The sequence below is a fragment of the Melanostigma gelatinosum genome, assembly GCF_949748355.1.
Source record: "Melanostigma gelatinosum genome assembly, chromosome: 22".
NCBI classification, from domain to species: Eukaryota; Metazoa; Chordata; class Actinopteri; order Perciformes; family Zoarcidae; genus Melanostigma; species Melanostigma gelatinosum.
The window spans coordinates 10019231-10035602 of record NC_136655.1 but is presented as its reverse complement, the minus strand read 5'-3'; the positions used below and the strand labels follow the sequence as shown (position 1 = coordinate 10035602).

The 16372-nt window shown below is 43.6% G+C and overlaps 1 protein-coding gene across 3 annotated transcripts in view; it reads right to left on the bottom strand.

Annotated features, from left to right (window-relative positions):
* Window positions 1-16372, bottom strand: part of dock4b (dedicator of cytokinesis 4b) — a 90703-nt gene that overhangs the window by 12327 nt on the left and 62004 nt on the right. For 2 of the 3 annotated variants that reach the window (XM_079294802.1, XM_079294801.1), the window contains exons 27-45: window positions 16251-16345; window positions 15893-15968; window positions 15520-15620; window positions 15207-15265; window positions 14401-14549; window positions 13852-13937; window positions 12351-12377; window positions 11840-11935; window positions 11653-11713; window positions 10738-10831; window positions 10009-10157; window positions 8495-8581; window positions 8167-8271; window positions 7721-7862; window positions 6051-6217; window positions 4113-4199; window positions 3340-3516; window positions 617-700; window positions 232-351 (exon numbers count right to left, since the gene is read on the bottom strand). In XM_079294802.1, the coding sequence (XP_079150928.1) occupies window positions 232-351; window positions 617-700; window positions 3340-3516; window positions 4113-4199; window positions 6051-6217; window positions 7721-7862; window positions 8167-8271; window positions 8495-8581; window positions 10009-10157; window positions 10738-10831; window positions 11653-11713; window positions 11840-11935; window positions 12351-12377; window positions 13852-13937; window positions 14401-14549; window positions 15207-15265; window positions 15520-15620; window positions 15893-15968; window positions 16251-16345 (1962 nt within the window). The remainder of the gene's footprint in view (window positions 1-231; window positions 352-616; window positions 701-3339; window positions 3517-4112; window positions 4200-6050; window positions 6218-7720; window positions 7863-8166; window positions 8272-8494; window positions 8582-10008; window positions 10158-10737; window positions 10832-11652; window positions 11714-11839; window positions 11936-12350; window positions 12378-13851; window positions 13938-14400; window positions 14550-15206; window positions 15266-15519; window positions 15621-15892; window positions 15969-16250; window positions 16346-16372) is intronic. The other variant, XM_079294800.1, reaches the window with a different exon arrangement.

The window sequence follows — 16372 nt, the reverse complement described above, 5'->3', positions numbered from 1 at the left end:
CATGATTAAATGCTTCGTGCCAGCATGAGGTATGTCAATAAAGTCCACAAAACCAGAAGAAGGAAGGCTGTGTCATTTCTCCCCGGAGGACTAAAGGGGAGAACACAGCGGTCGGCATCTGTTGTCACACAGTGTGCACTTCCACGAAAGGTTAAATGATTTGAGTGAAATCTTGAACACAAGTGGGACCGTTAAAGACGTACTGAAGTGTCGCCTGGTTTTCCCGCTCACCTGTATGCCAAGACTGGATTTCATCAGATGGAACTGGTCCACTAACTTCTTGTGGAGAGGTCTCATGTCCTGGGGAACAAACTTCTCATGCACAGCGAGGCCGTACTCCAGAATGTGTGCCTGCGGAACAAAAGCTGATTAACTTCTCGGGATATTACAAACAACCAAGTTGAGAGACAAACTGAGCCGTTATTCCTCAGACTTCATCTGTAAATCATCCTGCGTAAATTGCAAAGATATTTGGCTAATTTGTTCCAGAGGCGCTTGGTTAAAATGAGTCTGCAAATTGTCAAATTCAGTGGAATACTTTCCACTGAACACATTTCATTGTGAATTGAGTTTTTCTTTGGCCATTATTTATGAAACTTAAAAAAAAAAAACAGACCTGTTCAAACATGAGTTCCCTCAGTCGCCCGATCTTCTCGCCGTCCTCGGGGTGATTCATAACGTAGTCCTTCACGAAGAAGGCCTGAGCGGAGACAAAATGCAGAGCATCTGTTATGCGCACGCCGGGAGCTGCAGTGCCACCTGAACACCCGCTGGTGCCGACGCAGTGAATTACTGGCCGCACATTTCTGTCGAATCCTTGAAGAACATTCACAAGCGAACCGAGCCAAAATCCAAACGGAGTAAACTAAACATCCAGCTCAAACGGGGTGTCGTGCTCCTGTCTGGGTTTTTGTGTTGTCATATAAAAAAATCAAGTTCAGGGAGCAGAATAAAAGCACACTGTGGCTAAAAATAGAGAAACTGTGCCAAATGGTGGGATCAAGGGATTGATTTCACTTTGATTGAGGGGGCAAATTATATTAGCTTCCTGCTAAAAATCGTTTCTCTTCAGAAGCATCATTCTTCTTGATGATGGGTTTGAGAGTGTGCTTCCTGTTCGCTCCTCCAGACATTCTCTTCAAAAGAGGCGACTTCAAGGGGAAACGGATAAGATGAGGAACGGCCCGATCCGATTTTGTGGCACCCGTACATTGAACGCCACTCCGTCGCCGTTTACAATGCCATCGACACTTGTGATGCGTCAACAGATTATGTTAAATCCTTTTTTCAATCTGCATCAGAGGACACAAAGAGGAGAGACGGCGGAGCCGGCGAAAGGCCCGGCTCACCAAAAATCTGCTTTTGGAATCTGCCACAGAGGGAAAGTCACACTAAAATAAGGGACGGAAAGGTAAAAGGGGGAGTTCGCTAAAAAAAGATCCGCGCGGTTCCTCTCCCCACAGCTGTTGATCTCCAAAGAGACGGGTACAGAAGACGGTGAAAGAGAAGAGATTCTCCACGCTGCTTTGAATGTGTCTCACTCAAACGAGGATGACTTTCAATGAATACGAGGACAATTACCATTCCAGACAAACATCCCCCGATGGCCATCTTTATCAAGATCGCCTATTTTAGTGTGCACTGTTCATAATAGCACGATACTCTTTTATTAAACCATGCTAAATGGATTGAAGACACGTTTTTTTATTGCAGAAATGTTATCACGCTCTTTACAAGCGATGTACTATAAAGAGCATATGCATCAGCACCAAGCCAGTCGTTTTACAAGAGAGAAGGGAAACTCCGTCCAAGGTCCTTTGCAAAAGGCAGCAAAAAAAAAATAAAAAATCAATAAGCTTCCTACGAATGATGGAACATTTTTGTCGGGCTGCAGGGAGTGAGTCTTTGCCATAGGAGTAGCTCAGTTAATCATTAGAAAAGTCCAATTAGAGATGGAGCGCTAAGGGGAAGCGGGGCGGGGATAAATCAGACGGCATCCCCCCCCCCCCCCCCACAAGGGTTTCAACTTAAACTAAAGCAATAAGTCTGAATATTAATAATGACAATCTCTCTTTCATTTGTAAGCCGAGCAAACCTCGGCAGCTGTCAATCGGCATTACGCGGGGAAATCAATTGATTCATGGCGTGCATCTCCGTGCGGACACTGCTGCATGCGATGCCGTGCAAAGATGGAGGAATGCTGTGTGTCGGCTGCAGAGGCAGCAGCCCCGTCTGTGTCCACCTCATGATAAACAATAGAAATAGTTTGTGTTGTTTATGAAATAAAAACACAAATTAAGGAAAGTTGGGGATCAGTCTTTACTCAGAGAAATGCCAATTGTACCATTATATAGAGAAATAAATGCATGATGTTGCCAACAGTGTATCAAAGTGAAGGGCTGCTCTATAAGTACACGGGAAGCCAATAATCATTGAAATATGCCGTCATTTTTCTAACAAAATAATGGCAGTGAAGGTGGAAAGCACTTCAGCTATATACCCTTGCGGCTCCTGTCAAGTTTCCTACAAACCTTAATAGGCTACTTCTACACAGAAGCATGCTCTTCTGCACAAACCCAAGATGCACTCACAAACACACGCACATACAAATACAGTAAATGCCCACACACACACACACACACACACACACACGCACAAAAATGAACCCCCACAAACGGGCTCCCAGTGGAAAACGGTGGTTGCTATGCGACAAGAGCAAGACACCGAGTCCACTGAGTTTGTTGAGGGTAAAAAGCATTTCTAGAAGCCAGTCTCTTCAATTGAGCTCCTCCTGGTTGTGAAATTACACTGTATTGTCACCCGGCTATTATTTACTGTCAAGGAGCTGTTGGAGCGGCAGTAGATGCAAATGTTTGTCGACGGGATTGACCGTATTCCAGTTTTTCCTCCATCAATCTGTGTGTCGGTCTGTTACCACTTCAGCATATAATGTAGCAGCTGCATAAACACTCCCATCTCATTCATCCAGACATTATTCGACATTCATTTCGCTACACTCCTTCCTTCCCCTCCTCAATCTGCCATATTCTGACTTGACCTCTCTTTCTCCCCGCTTCCATCCATCCATCAGCCAAACCCCCCCCCCATCCATCCATCCCTGCATTACCCATCCATCTAATTTTCCCACTTCCATCCCTCTTGCCATTCGTGTATCCACCCATCCATCTGTTCATCCACTCCGCAAAAAAACCCTCTGTCCATGCGTCCCTCCACTAGAAACCCACCTTCATGGATCATTAAGCCATATGTCATCGCTCCTAACTTCTGCCACGGTGTCAAAAACCCCCCCGAGCTTATCCTCCATCCGTCAACCCATACCTCTTGGTAGCGGGCCAGCCCTCCATTGACAGCGGCGTCGATGACCCCGTTGAGGCACATGGTGAGGGGGTTGATGTTCTGCATCTGCCGGCTCTGACACTGGGTGATCAACGTGCGCAGCTGTAGGTTCTTGTTCTCGATCACCTCGATGGCGTTCTCCAGCGGGCTTACCTCAACCTGCGAAGGGGGGGGGGATGTCGTAGATAAAATACAAAATTGTAAATCGTAATAACCAAAAATCATATCTTTAGCTGCCAAATGCTCGACTACGTTTCACTATTCACTAGAATGTGTGCTTAGACCAACAGGGGCACGGTCTCAGGTTTTGCATACGCTGGACAAATATCATTCAAACTCCTCCCACTCCTGAGAGATCTGAGAGAGAAGATCCAGGACAGAAAGCTTTTGAGGGGATTTACGTGGCGCAATGGACTCCTGCCCAATATGATCGTGATTTCAGGCAAGAAAAAAAGTATTGGTAAAATGCCCAGACACAAAAATCGATTAAAAAAATTGGACGTTGGCAATCAAAGCAATTAGATTCTTAGCACGACATCTAATCTATTCAATGGAGGAAATGAAATGTGTCCAATAGCCCGAAAGTCATGACCCAGGTCATTGTTGTTGTTCAATGAAACGACTTAAATCAATACTTGGGTATTGGCTGGCAGTACTCGAAATTGCAACCTGCAAAATAAAAGTGTATCGCAGGGTCCCTTGTGTGTTGCCGTTATGTCTTCATGGTTATTTCATCAGAGGTTGGTCACACTCACCAGCTCTCTCTTATCCACTTCAAACCAGCGGGAGATGCCCGGAAGACTCTGGACCAGAGTCAGGGTTGTCCTCTCCACCCACAGGCTCTGCATTAACACACAATACTTGTGAGGGTTAGCTGATTGCTTAACACACACACAAAAATCCATTTTTTTTTTTTATGCATGCTATCTGCGGCAGACACCACAAAATGTAATTACGTACACATGGTTACATGTAGAGTACTGCTGCCAGACACCTACTTGAAGGAGCAGGCCAGATGTCACGTCTTATATTTCATATCATCATTCATGTTCCACCACTTACCCCGTCAGCCAGCATGCTGGTCAATAAACCAACATCCCTGCAAGGTTATTCTGACAGCATGTAAACTATAAAAACTCCCAGCATTCACTGCAGGCTATTAACAGAACGGATTCATGCCGTGAGGGATCACCTGCAGTAACGTTCGCACTGTGTTTGTTGGAAAACACATCTAGAGACAGGAACAACGGAAAGTAGTTCATCTGGGACTACAGATGAAAAATTGCCTTTTGGCTAACTCTGGCACATTTGCAGAAATGTTTTTTTTATTAATGTGCACTGTCCCGTTCAAATAAACCAATAAATAAAAATAAGTGGAACATTTAGTGACATTTTAAAGATCATCTTTTTTTTTTTTGTCAATAATTAGCTTTCACTTTGAATACACACAGAACTAAGAATCCCTATGAGGCTGTATTTAGTGCTTTGAGCTAAATGCTAACATCAACGACAACATTTTGCCATGTTAGTTTAGCACGTTAGCATCTGCTAACTAGCACTAAACTAACTTATAAGTTTAGTTTAGAACCCAGTGTTTTGCTCAAGGACACTCCAGCAGAGCAGATGAGTGCTGACACGCGGTATCGATCCAGTGTCCTCAAGTGTACCTGACGAAGGGCCTTCCGACTCACGACACAACCCGGCTGCCCTTCATTGATTTTCTGCTTTTTACGTCTAAGAAACCCACCTGCACCTCTCTCGGAAAACACAAACATGCATTACAGTTTAAGAGCGGGAAGTTGAAAAGTCTTGACCTTTTTTGGAAACATTGTATTCTTTTGCAGATAGAAATTCCTATGTTGGATTTCTTGAAACGGCGTTCTTTTCTACTTTATTACGGCTGATCACACCAAACCGGCTGCTGCACACTCTCGTCACCGTGCAGAAGTGCGTCACACATTCTGTTCCTGAGGGCCAGAGATGAGACACCCAGCCTTGATGGAATATCCTCATTCAATTTGACCAAATGGCTTTGATGGAACTGAGATGACATGACTCCATGGTGCGTGTGTGTATTAATATTGAATATTTATGAGCCTAATATCAGGGTCTTTGCGGTGTGTGTTTGGAGTGTGGGTTTGCGTGTGTGACTGCCGAGACTTCATTCCGACTAAAACCCAAGTACAATTCGTGTTACGGGACACATGATGAATAAAACATGCGTTCTACACGGGCTCATACGTGGGCGCAGGGTCAAACTATCATTACCCAAGAAGCCTGTGCTCCATGAACAAGGTAGAGAAGCAGGGAAATTAAGCTGTTTCACTTCGGTTTGCTGCGAAAAAATGCAAATGATCATAAATGTATAATTTGAAATTCTGAAATTTAACAAAAGAAACTAGATTTCTTACTCTTTAGTTCTTAGCACGTCATTTTGCAGCTACTCCACAAGCTGTAAAAGGCTGTGATTTAATTTTATAAAAGCTCGTTTTCATTGCTCCGCACAATTGACAAATTCATGGAGTGAAGAGTGGAGGAAATTCCACAAATGCAGAGAAATGTCTGTGTCACATTGCCCTCTCACCATGTGTGTGTGTGTGTGTGTGTGTGTCTACATTTTCTGCTTTATGTGTCAATGTCCATCATCATCATCTTTCCTTGTGGTGAATTCCTTGTTTTTCTCCCCTCCGTACCTTAAATTCATTCTCCTTGTCTTTGGTGCCCTTGTGAAAGGGTCGGTCATATCTGAACCTCCAGATGTGATTGAACTTGTAGAAGCTTTTGATGTTGTCAGGCACTCCGTCTCTCTGCAGAACATCCTGGCTCTCTGGGATGGGGGTTACAGCATAGATCTGCAGGTCTGGAAGCACCGGAAGTTAAGGAAAGCGCTGCGGACTCCAACTCACAAGAATCCTTCGGTGACCGGAAAGAACATGGGCGATTGCAGATCACACAGAGGACAAGGACACACACACACGGATGGGAGGGGGGACGATCTCAGAGACTATTGATTAGCGTGTGAATAACACAGCGGTGTCCTAATTCAGTCAGACGATCCCCGTCCTCTTCAGTAAGGGAAGCACATACAAGCAAACGCATCACATGCATACATAACAACAACAAAATAGCAGAGTGTCTTAATCATGTGTCTCTGTCCTCCATCTGGGTTTCTTGTAGCGTTGCTCTCTAGCGTCACTGTGTCATTATGCCACTCAGTCTTTGCTTTTCTCTCCTTCTCCCTCTATATAGGCCAACAGTTGTCCCATACATCAGGGTGAAGTATTAAAAAAAGGCTCCCATATTGTGCAGCTGAATTTGAAATGAAGAGCACAGCTCTCAATGCGAGTCGGTGACTTGATTTATGTATGTTTGGGTTCAGAATTTGGGGCACAAAATGAAGCCAAACACAAACAAAAGGTGCGGGAGTCTCACAGGACTTTAAGCAGGCACAGAAGTCATTTCATAGTCACATGTTCCATGCACCCCCTCCCATCATGCGTGTCCGGAAATAAACGTTCGGCGCTCTTCTCTACGCAACAGCGCTGAGGTCTACACCGCCAAAATAAAATGTGTACTGTCGCAATAAACGGTTGCTGTGAACCGCATTTAAAAGACGTGTTTTTTTCCTAATGAAGAGCAAATGTGAGACATGTTTTGTAAATCACTGCATTGTTAATACTGACTTACTTAGTCATCTTTAGTATCATAAGATGTGATGTTGAATTCCTCTGTGTTAAACAGTGCATATGTATGATCGATTACAGCATCTTTTTTTAGGAGTATGAACTGTAACTTTAGTTTCTTTATGTTCCTACAACTGCCAAAATCAGAAGGTAGGGCAGGAAAAAACTCAAGGTAAAAAAGTCCTTGAGGCACCCGCTGCTGCTTTTAAGCTTATTGCACACAATGAAATGACTGAGGGACCCCAATGACTGTCGTATCAAGATTTCTATCATTTTAGAGCTTCTCTCATTGTAGCCAGCAAGAAGAAAAATAAATGCGGCCCTTTGTGCTTAAGGAAACATGTCCATTGCACGTTTGACAGTGCTTTCTTGTATGAGATGTCGATATGCTGCACGTAATATTTGGAACAATGTGTATGTGTTCCTGGGAATGAGGCTTTGATAATAACAAGAAAGAGATTGCGAGAGATAGAAGGATCGCGTGTGCCTCATTACAGGTAATTGCATGGATGTAAACACAAACCACGCTGAGTGGAAGCCTCTGTGTGTGCACATGTGTATCAATCCTGTGCCGTTCCCATTTTATTCATGCATTTCCGCACATTTGACTTGTGTCTGCTCAGCGGGGGTCCACGCTTGCGGATGAATTTTGCATGCGCGTCTGTCTTCAGAAAGGATACACTGCGCGTCCGCCTGGTGTATGGTCTGGTCTGGCTGGTTGACATGCTGCATGGCGATGGCGTGGGGGAACTCGTTGAGCATCCGCTGCTGGAAAGCCTCCAGCCTCTCGTAGTCATGGCCGCGGCACACAAACTCTTTATTCTGCAGAGAGGAGGAGGGGGGGGAGAGCAGAGCGCAGCGTGGGGTTAGCTTGACATCTAGTGGTCGCACATTGCAACTGCAGCTTCCAGCTGCAAACCACACAAAGGACATCTGTTCCATCATTAAATGGCATTGAATAAGAGAGGCTGAATGTCACCGTACACTGGAGGAGTCGTACATGAGAAAAAGTGAATTCTTCCTGTTGGTCTCTTTCTTCTTCGGAGAGGGTAAACGTATGACTCTATTCAAAATGTTACTGACAAAGAGGGAATATGACAAAGAGGGAATATGGAGATTTCTTTACCCGTAAGAAGAAAGGAAACTTCTTTCCATAGAAACCCACTCGGAAAAATTCAGGTTCTAGTCGTTGCTGGTCCATGATCTTGTCATAGAGAGAGGCCTCCATCATCTGTCAATGGAAATAAATGACAATACTGATTTGGTGTGCAACCAATGAGGGGTTTGGTGCATTTACAAAAAGCATAATAGATGAATTATTAGGTCCACAATGTGAATAAAAGCACTTCTTTCTCATTCCTCGTTTTCCCTATATGACCCCATCATCACATGTAAAGACTTCAGCTCCCAAAGCTCCTTCGGTCTCTGTATCTCGTTCATTGTGGACAACTCACCCTCATCTTGCTCAAGTTCCTGTAGTCGTAGTAAGACTCATATTGGTCAGCCAGCTCTCTGCACAGGATGATGCCGTTCTCCCAACACTGAAGACACAAAGACACACACTCATTCATCCTCACGCTGACTGTCCCGTCTCAAAAAAGGAAGCAAATACAGAAAATATGAAGGAAGCTCATGCCTATCCATTTGATTGACAGAGTAAATGTGAATAGAGGGGCTCATTGAGAGTCGCTCTGCAGTGGTGCTGCTAGGCTGCAGTCCCCCCACCGGATGGCACTGGTGAGTCAACAATATCGAGAGTGAAATCTAACCTCGTCATGCAGGTACACACGCAGCACCCAGCCATCTTTGCTAATTAAATAAAAAGCTTTCCTTTCCCGCTGCCTCCTGATCCCCACGCGGCAGCAACCGGCAGATGGCAGAGCTCGTGAAAGTGAAGGGAAATTGGACTGTGAGTAACGAGGGGAGCCGTTTTAATGACTCCGTAGAGTTATGTTATTTCATCAAGGAATGCTGATGCGGGTTGGTTTTTTTGTGCCTGTGTGTGATTTTGGAGGGTTTCCATAATGGCACTTCCCCCCCCCCCCCCCCCCCCCGAGAGGGCAGAACTGTGACAAAGGTAGTTAGGGATGAAGAGATAAAACCAGCAGAGAGCAGTAGTGGGAGTAGGTCACAGAAATGTCCTCCTTTGAGTCGCAGAAAGAAAGCCTGTGAACCACTTCTGAAATGCTGCTGCATCCTGAACCCGTTGAGCTCGCTTAAAGCTGCCAATCTCACCGTTCATTCTTAATCGCTGCCTAAAAGCAACACCGCCAATGATCGCCACGCGTCACTCTCGCTGTCATCGTCTCCCACGATATGTCTTAAAAGGAATATTGCGGGATGATATGAGTCCTGCTTTAATTACAGCCGCCAGAGATTGGTCTGATTAAACAGAGGATGCGTTGATGCCTCGAGTCGTTGTCACAGCTCACTACAGGTAGAAATTAAATCTCTGACCACAAGTGATACGTATTTTTGTAGCTCTGTACAGCTCACAGCTCCGCCTTCTTATGAGGGGGATTTCATTTCATGTGAATGGGGGGGGGGGGGGGGGGGGACTCCAGTTCTCTTACCCTCTATCTTCCATCCGTGAGTATTAATGTTGAAGCTTATGAGCTTAAATTCCATGTATTAATGGCTGGTATGTAAATGACCATTGATAATATGGCTGTGGTTCTTTGTCACTGCCAGGTATGAATTGGAGTTATATTTTAAAATACGCATGAGAAGCCATGCAGTGTTTCTTTGTTTTGCCATCTTCTAAAAACAGAGCTTATTTTCCGACACAAAATCTGATTCAGGAGGCCGGAGCTTTACATTTTGTCAGGACGTTTCTTTACATTAACGTGTTCGAGGATATTAGCTTATAGATTCCAACATATCTTTAAGCTCCATGCAACTGTCTTTATGAACCCATGTAAAATGCTACAGTGTGCCACAAAAGGGCTTGAAGAGTGGGAAAGCTTACCTTCCCCCTGTCGAAGTTGTGGACGATAGTGAGGTGCAGAGACTCCTTTCTTTGCCACTCGCTCTGCATGGGGTAGTTGAGGAACTCTCTGAGCGGCCTTTCTGACCACTCCAGTAACTCGTCGTACAGCAGCAGGGTGTACGACGCCTCTGTGGCACACAGACACACACACACAAACAGCCGGGAGATTATATGCATGTTATTCAGGACATACATGAGGGTGTACAGTGCTTCCAGGACAACAAGAGGACAGGACAGGAAGTGGGGTTTCCCCGACTAAGTATTCACAAATCGGACAGGTCAAGTCTCGTCTATCATCGACATCTTTTTCATACAAAAGAGCTCAAACACTCAATTAACAGGTTGTCCTCTTGACATGGCATAGAATTTATTTTATAATAGGATATCTTACATCCATTTTAATCTTTAAATATTTAAATGAATTGCCTGATAACACCAAAACAGGCAATATATCATGATTTATTGGGAGACACCAAGGAATTCTACGTAAAATCAGACATTCAGCATCTCCATATAGCCAGACTGGAGCGACCTCTTCATATACGTTATTTCCGCCACTAAATAGTGGAATCAGGCTCCTTAATCGTCAAATATTTGACTATTCGGGGTCTCCCCTACTTGCCACATACAGCAGGATCACAACAGTGTGTCAAAGCAGGATCACATGTAAACACACACTGTATGTTGGAGTCGCTCCCTTAGACGTACCGGTGTAGTTTTGTGCTTTAAAGTGCAGGTCGTACAGTTTGTGAATGTAGCGGATGTACATCTCCTCTTTGTTGAGCTCAGTTTTGTAGAAGTTCTGGCGGGGGCAGGAGGTGGTTCAGTGATGTTTAGAGACAAAGGAATCAGAGAGAGAGAGAGAGAAAGAGGGGGGAGATTGAGAAAATTATAGAGAGAGAGTTAGAGATGAACATGAGGAGAACTTTTAAAAAAGTGACAGATTGTTCTATGGTAGAGGCGGTGCAACAATATATTTCAGCTGCTGAACAGCAGTGAGTTCTGATCCGTCTGCCTACACACCCGGGAACTCTTACAGATGGCTGCAGTTACGTAAGGAAAACCTAGTAGGCAGAAGGGCTTGACAATAGAAACGATAGAGTTTTGTAATGTCGATGAGTCAACGACATGAGACACCATTAAACAGAAAACACACAACTATAAATCCAATGAAAATGAACCTGAACTGAAGAAATCAACTCGTATACATATCACATAGTTTGATTTTTATCAACAAAAGGGTGAACTTCATAAAACTCTTAATAGCAACATTCGGGCAGATTAAACAAATTAAGTATGATTCCTATGCTCATATATTCTGTTATATTCAGCGCAAATGAAGATCGCTCCAATACTTGGATGGAAAACCTACGGAAAAAACTCAAGCCATTGTTAAAAAGTCTTCACCTTTATGCAAATATATCTTAAAAAAACACTAATTTTTGTTGTTGCCAAGAGTTGGTTAATCCTAGCTTACCATAACAAGTGGAAGCGGGGTGCAAACAGCTAGTCTGGCCCCCCAGAGGATGCCTTTAGACAACAACCATGTTGAAGATCTGGTTTTGTAACAGCCAATACCAACGTATGCGGATTTAGACGCCTCTTGGAGTGACTGCTACTCACCAGTAAACTGACGGTACATCCAATCTTTTTTCCATCCACTTCTCCCAGCTTCATACAATCCCTGTGATAGAAACATCATGCAAGACATGCAAAGCTATGATTCAAAAATAAATAAGAACAATCACTAATTCAAATTGGTAAAGCATGTATGCAAGGGTCGGAGAGTGTACGCGCGCGCACTCTTCACCTATAGTCCAGCAACCTCTCCATTAAGCGAGTGACGGTAGCGATCAGAGAGATGCCGCTCTCCCTCCAGGTCTCCCTCTCAATCTTCTTCAGCAGGCTGGAGGACAAGATGGAGAGATGTTGAGATCAAAAGAGACAAGAGGTTAAAAAAAATAAAGAGGAAATGGGAAAGGAAAGGTGGCGGGAGGGAAAAGGAAGAAGAAATTACTAGAAAAAGAAAAGGAGGCGAAGCCAAGATGAAATCAATCCCAGTCACACTAGTATCACCTATGCTTACTGGCCTGCCTGTGGCAGTTAACCATATAAAATACCCACGGTGGCAAAAAAAGAAAAGAAAATTCACAATAGCTGATATACTGTTTTGACACCGAAATAGATATTTTTTAATTGATTGGTTATCTCAACCGGACAAACAATAACGCTAAAACAGCTTTTGGCTTGAAGTTACACCCTTCCCCGCTGTTCCCCCTCACACAGACGACACAGAGAGAACATAGAGGAGAGCGTCTTACCTAGGGTACGGACCAAACAGAGGAATTCTACTCCAGGCGGGAAGCATAGGCGGAATAAATTAATATTAATACGATTAATATCAGCGCACACTCACACGGGTTAGCTTAGGGGTTAGCGGGGTTAGTATGAGGAAAACAAACTAAAACATTAAATCATTTAAGCAAGAGAAGAGAAACGTAGGCTAAAATCATAAACAAAAGCATTGAATAATTGCATTTAAATAATAATGATCCCGAATGCATAATTATACCATATTGCACAATATAGATTTGACATATCTTCAGAATATGCAGTGATATTACACTGTGTTCTGTGATGTTTCACACATAAATATGGTGGGAAATGGTGGGAAAGAGAATGATTGACTATGAAAGACAACGGGACAACTACAGGAGATGAATATTGATAGAAATCCTTATCAAGACAATTTGATTCACATCTATGTGACAGTAAGCTCAACATACAATGTGTGTGTGGGTGTGTGTGTGTGTGTGAACCAGAAGAGGTGGCTTCAGATAATGTTGTTTAGCAGCTATGTTGAAATGTAGGGCCAAGTATAGTAGTCCTTTGTGAAGGTGGACACAAAAATATGAGCAGGCAAAAAATGAAGCAGGGCTACACACACACACACACACACACACACACACACACACACACACACACACACACACACACACACATTAGCGTGAGCACATACGCTAAGCATGCAGGAGCACAGACCTGAGATACAAGAACAGAGTGGACCAGGACCGGCCACAGAGGCGGTGTGAGTGAAGATGAAGGTGAATACTGATCACTTACCTCTCTGTATTATTCTATCAACAAGGAACTACCCACTGCCTATTCTTTATTACTAATGATGGGTTTGTAAAAAAAGAACATTTTTTTCATGTTGACCGCATGTTCTGTGTTCTATCAGTCAGCTTTACACATTTAACAGTTATTTCATTCTCTGCTGCTACTTGTTAATCCTTTATCTAGGCCCTTATGTTCTTAACTTTATTCTATTTTTTTCTATTATATGTTATATGTTCATGTCTATATTACACTGTGGGACTGCGAGAAACGGCATTTCGAATTTTCTGTATGCATAACACATGTGGAAACTTTGACAATAAAGTGAACTTTGAACTTTGAACTTTGATGAGCATTCCCTGAGCATTAATGCTGTTATCTGTGCTGTTTGGGTGAAAAAGCTAATTTTCAAAGCACAGTACATGTCCACTTTCAGATAAAGCGGCCACTTACTGAGGCAAACGAGTTTCATTGGACTCAATAAACAGCTATTTCGTCCGTTAGTGGAAGTGTGCTGGCATCCTGAACTGGCATCTTTATTTCAGCATTTACTGTGATTTTAGTGCTCGTTCTTGAGTGGCCCCCCGATCCAATCCCTTTTCCCTTTAAAATCCAAGGCAATTAGACAAAATGTAAGCAAGTGTGCACCCATGCGCCCCTCTTCTCCATATTTTCAGTTACTATCTGTTCCTGTCTCTAACTCACATGCTGTTGAAGAGCTCCCTGTACGTCTCATCTCCTTTGCCCTCAGACATCAGGCTGTCCAGCTTGTCGATCAGCTTGGCCTCCACCTGCGAGAACAAAAAAATATATAAACGTTTCACTCTCACAGGGGGCGGCAGTTCAAACGATATTGATACAAATGGCCGAGGAGGAGGAGGAGAACACGGGTGGTTTCAAATCACTTCACGTCAAAGTCGAGGCAACCGCCTCTGATATGTCATCGCTTTTATGACGAAATCTTGCATTCATGATATAACTTATCCTCCCTGTTAGTTACTCTTGTCAGGTACATACAGGATCTATTGTACACTGTAGCACACAATAACTTAAAAAGATGTTCATCTTTGCAGCTCTGATCATTTGATGAGTACGTTAAACAAACATTGCAAGTTCAAATTGAACACGCTATTAACAAAAACATTGTGAGCCGACCTTTGACCCACTCATGAAAGAGCGCATGCATGCCAGGGTTAAACTTGCAATTAAATATAAGTTTCAGGAAAGTGCAGGTCTTTTTAAGAAGCGGTATACCTGTTTGAAATTGCCACTGCGTCTCTGCTCCCAGTCCATCATGTCGTGGAAGATGGGGATCATGACATTCCTCAGATCGGGCTGAGGCACCAGCGTCACCTCCAGGAACGGACCGATCATCGCCGGGATGAAGTTCAGCTTGTGCTCCCCTGGAGGAGAGACAGAAGTCGACAGAGGGTAGGCTCTCACTTTGTCCCCGATGACAGCGTATTGTTTATTTCAGAGGCAATTTGGCCGACTCGACTCTTAATTTCAAGCACTGCACTCTAACCAAATTGATGCAGTATTTTAAGAATCACAGCGTCTGTGTTACTTAAAAATGCATTGGTGTTCGCGGGAACACTTCAATTCCTGTTCATCAAATGCAACAAAAAATAAAGTGACTTGAAAAATGTATTTCAAATTGGGCAAAAACACACTTTAATAGACATAAAAACACGAGAAATTATAATAAAAAACACAGAAATTGCACAGATCCATCACAACCTCGGAGCAAAACAAAAGGTTGAGAGCCTCCCGTTTGGTTGCTATGGTTACAAATAGTTGTTGGCATAAAGGAAAAAAGGCTGAGTGTTTTTGGTTTGTCTTTTTAAAAGTGCCGATCAGCTCAAGGACACGACTTTTGCTTCTGTAGAGGAATAATTATGGAGATATTTTACAGACCTACTGCTGGACTGGCAGACAGACAGTTGCCTTTACAATGATAGTTAAATGTCACAGAGTCTCTTCTCACGGGGTTTAGGAGTACATTGAAGAATAAAACAGTCGGTGTGAACCACGTGCATTGCAATGTTTTATCATCTTACCTAAATTCTGCCACATGCTGAAGATCTCACAGCCCATCATCACCCTCATGTCTCCATACCTGCATGATAGCGTGTCATTGTTAGAAGTATGTGCTTGCTGCAGGCAAATACCAAGAGAAGCAGTGAGAACAGCATGTTAACTGGTCTTTATACTGTATGTGGCCTGCAGTATCCTTTGACAGAGAACAGGAGCAGGATAGGATGGCTTGTTGAGAAAGCACATGGCTCGTTACAGCCAGGCCATCCTAACATGTGCAGCAGAAAGAGCGCACGGTGCGTGCACACGCATTGTGCAAAAACAACCAGAACTCACTTTTCCAGAATCCTCTTCCTCTTGGAGGGAGAGAAGGACTCCAGCTGAAGACAGGGCTGGTTGATAAATATTACAGACAGATAGAAGTACGAGTCCCACACCTGAAAATGACAGCAAACAAATTGCATCATGGCAACGCTGTGCAAAAAAACATCCTTCTCCAACTTAAAAGGGAATTCAAGGCAAAAAAAAACTTTTGTTTTGAAACAAATATAAATAAATGAATGACTGAATCTGGCTGTTTGTGTGTGTAGATGTGAGGCTGTTTGATATTGAAACAGCTCTGTAGTACTCTAGCACTGTTCAGATCTACCTACACACACACACACACACACACACACACACACACACACACACACACAGAGCCCCTTACCTTGTAGTCAAACTTGTCATTGAGAAAGTTCTTCCTCAGAGCGTCAGAAAGGTAGAGGACAGTTGTGATGATGACACTAAAAGAACAAGAGAAAGAGACGAGGAGGACGAGAGGGCTGTTGTGTTAAGTCTGGGGGGAAATGCATCACCTTGAACAATTGACATGCTATTCGAACGGCCCATTTGTAGAGTGATGAAGTAAAGAGACATTTGCAATTACGTCCCATAATAATGAGGTTCAAATAAATATTTAAAAAAAAGGGAAAACCAAAAACAACGAGAGGCGGAACACCAGACGAGGCTCTACATGCACTGTTAGGCGGATGGAAGCGTGTGCACAGTCGCGTGTGCGGCCTTACTTGTTGGTCACCAACCGCATGACGGTCCAGTCCTTCGAAAACATTTCTGGTCGGATTAGGATCCTGAAGACCGTGAAGATCTGAAGAAGGAAGTCCTGGCACACACAAACGCACAGAGAACA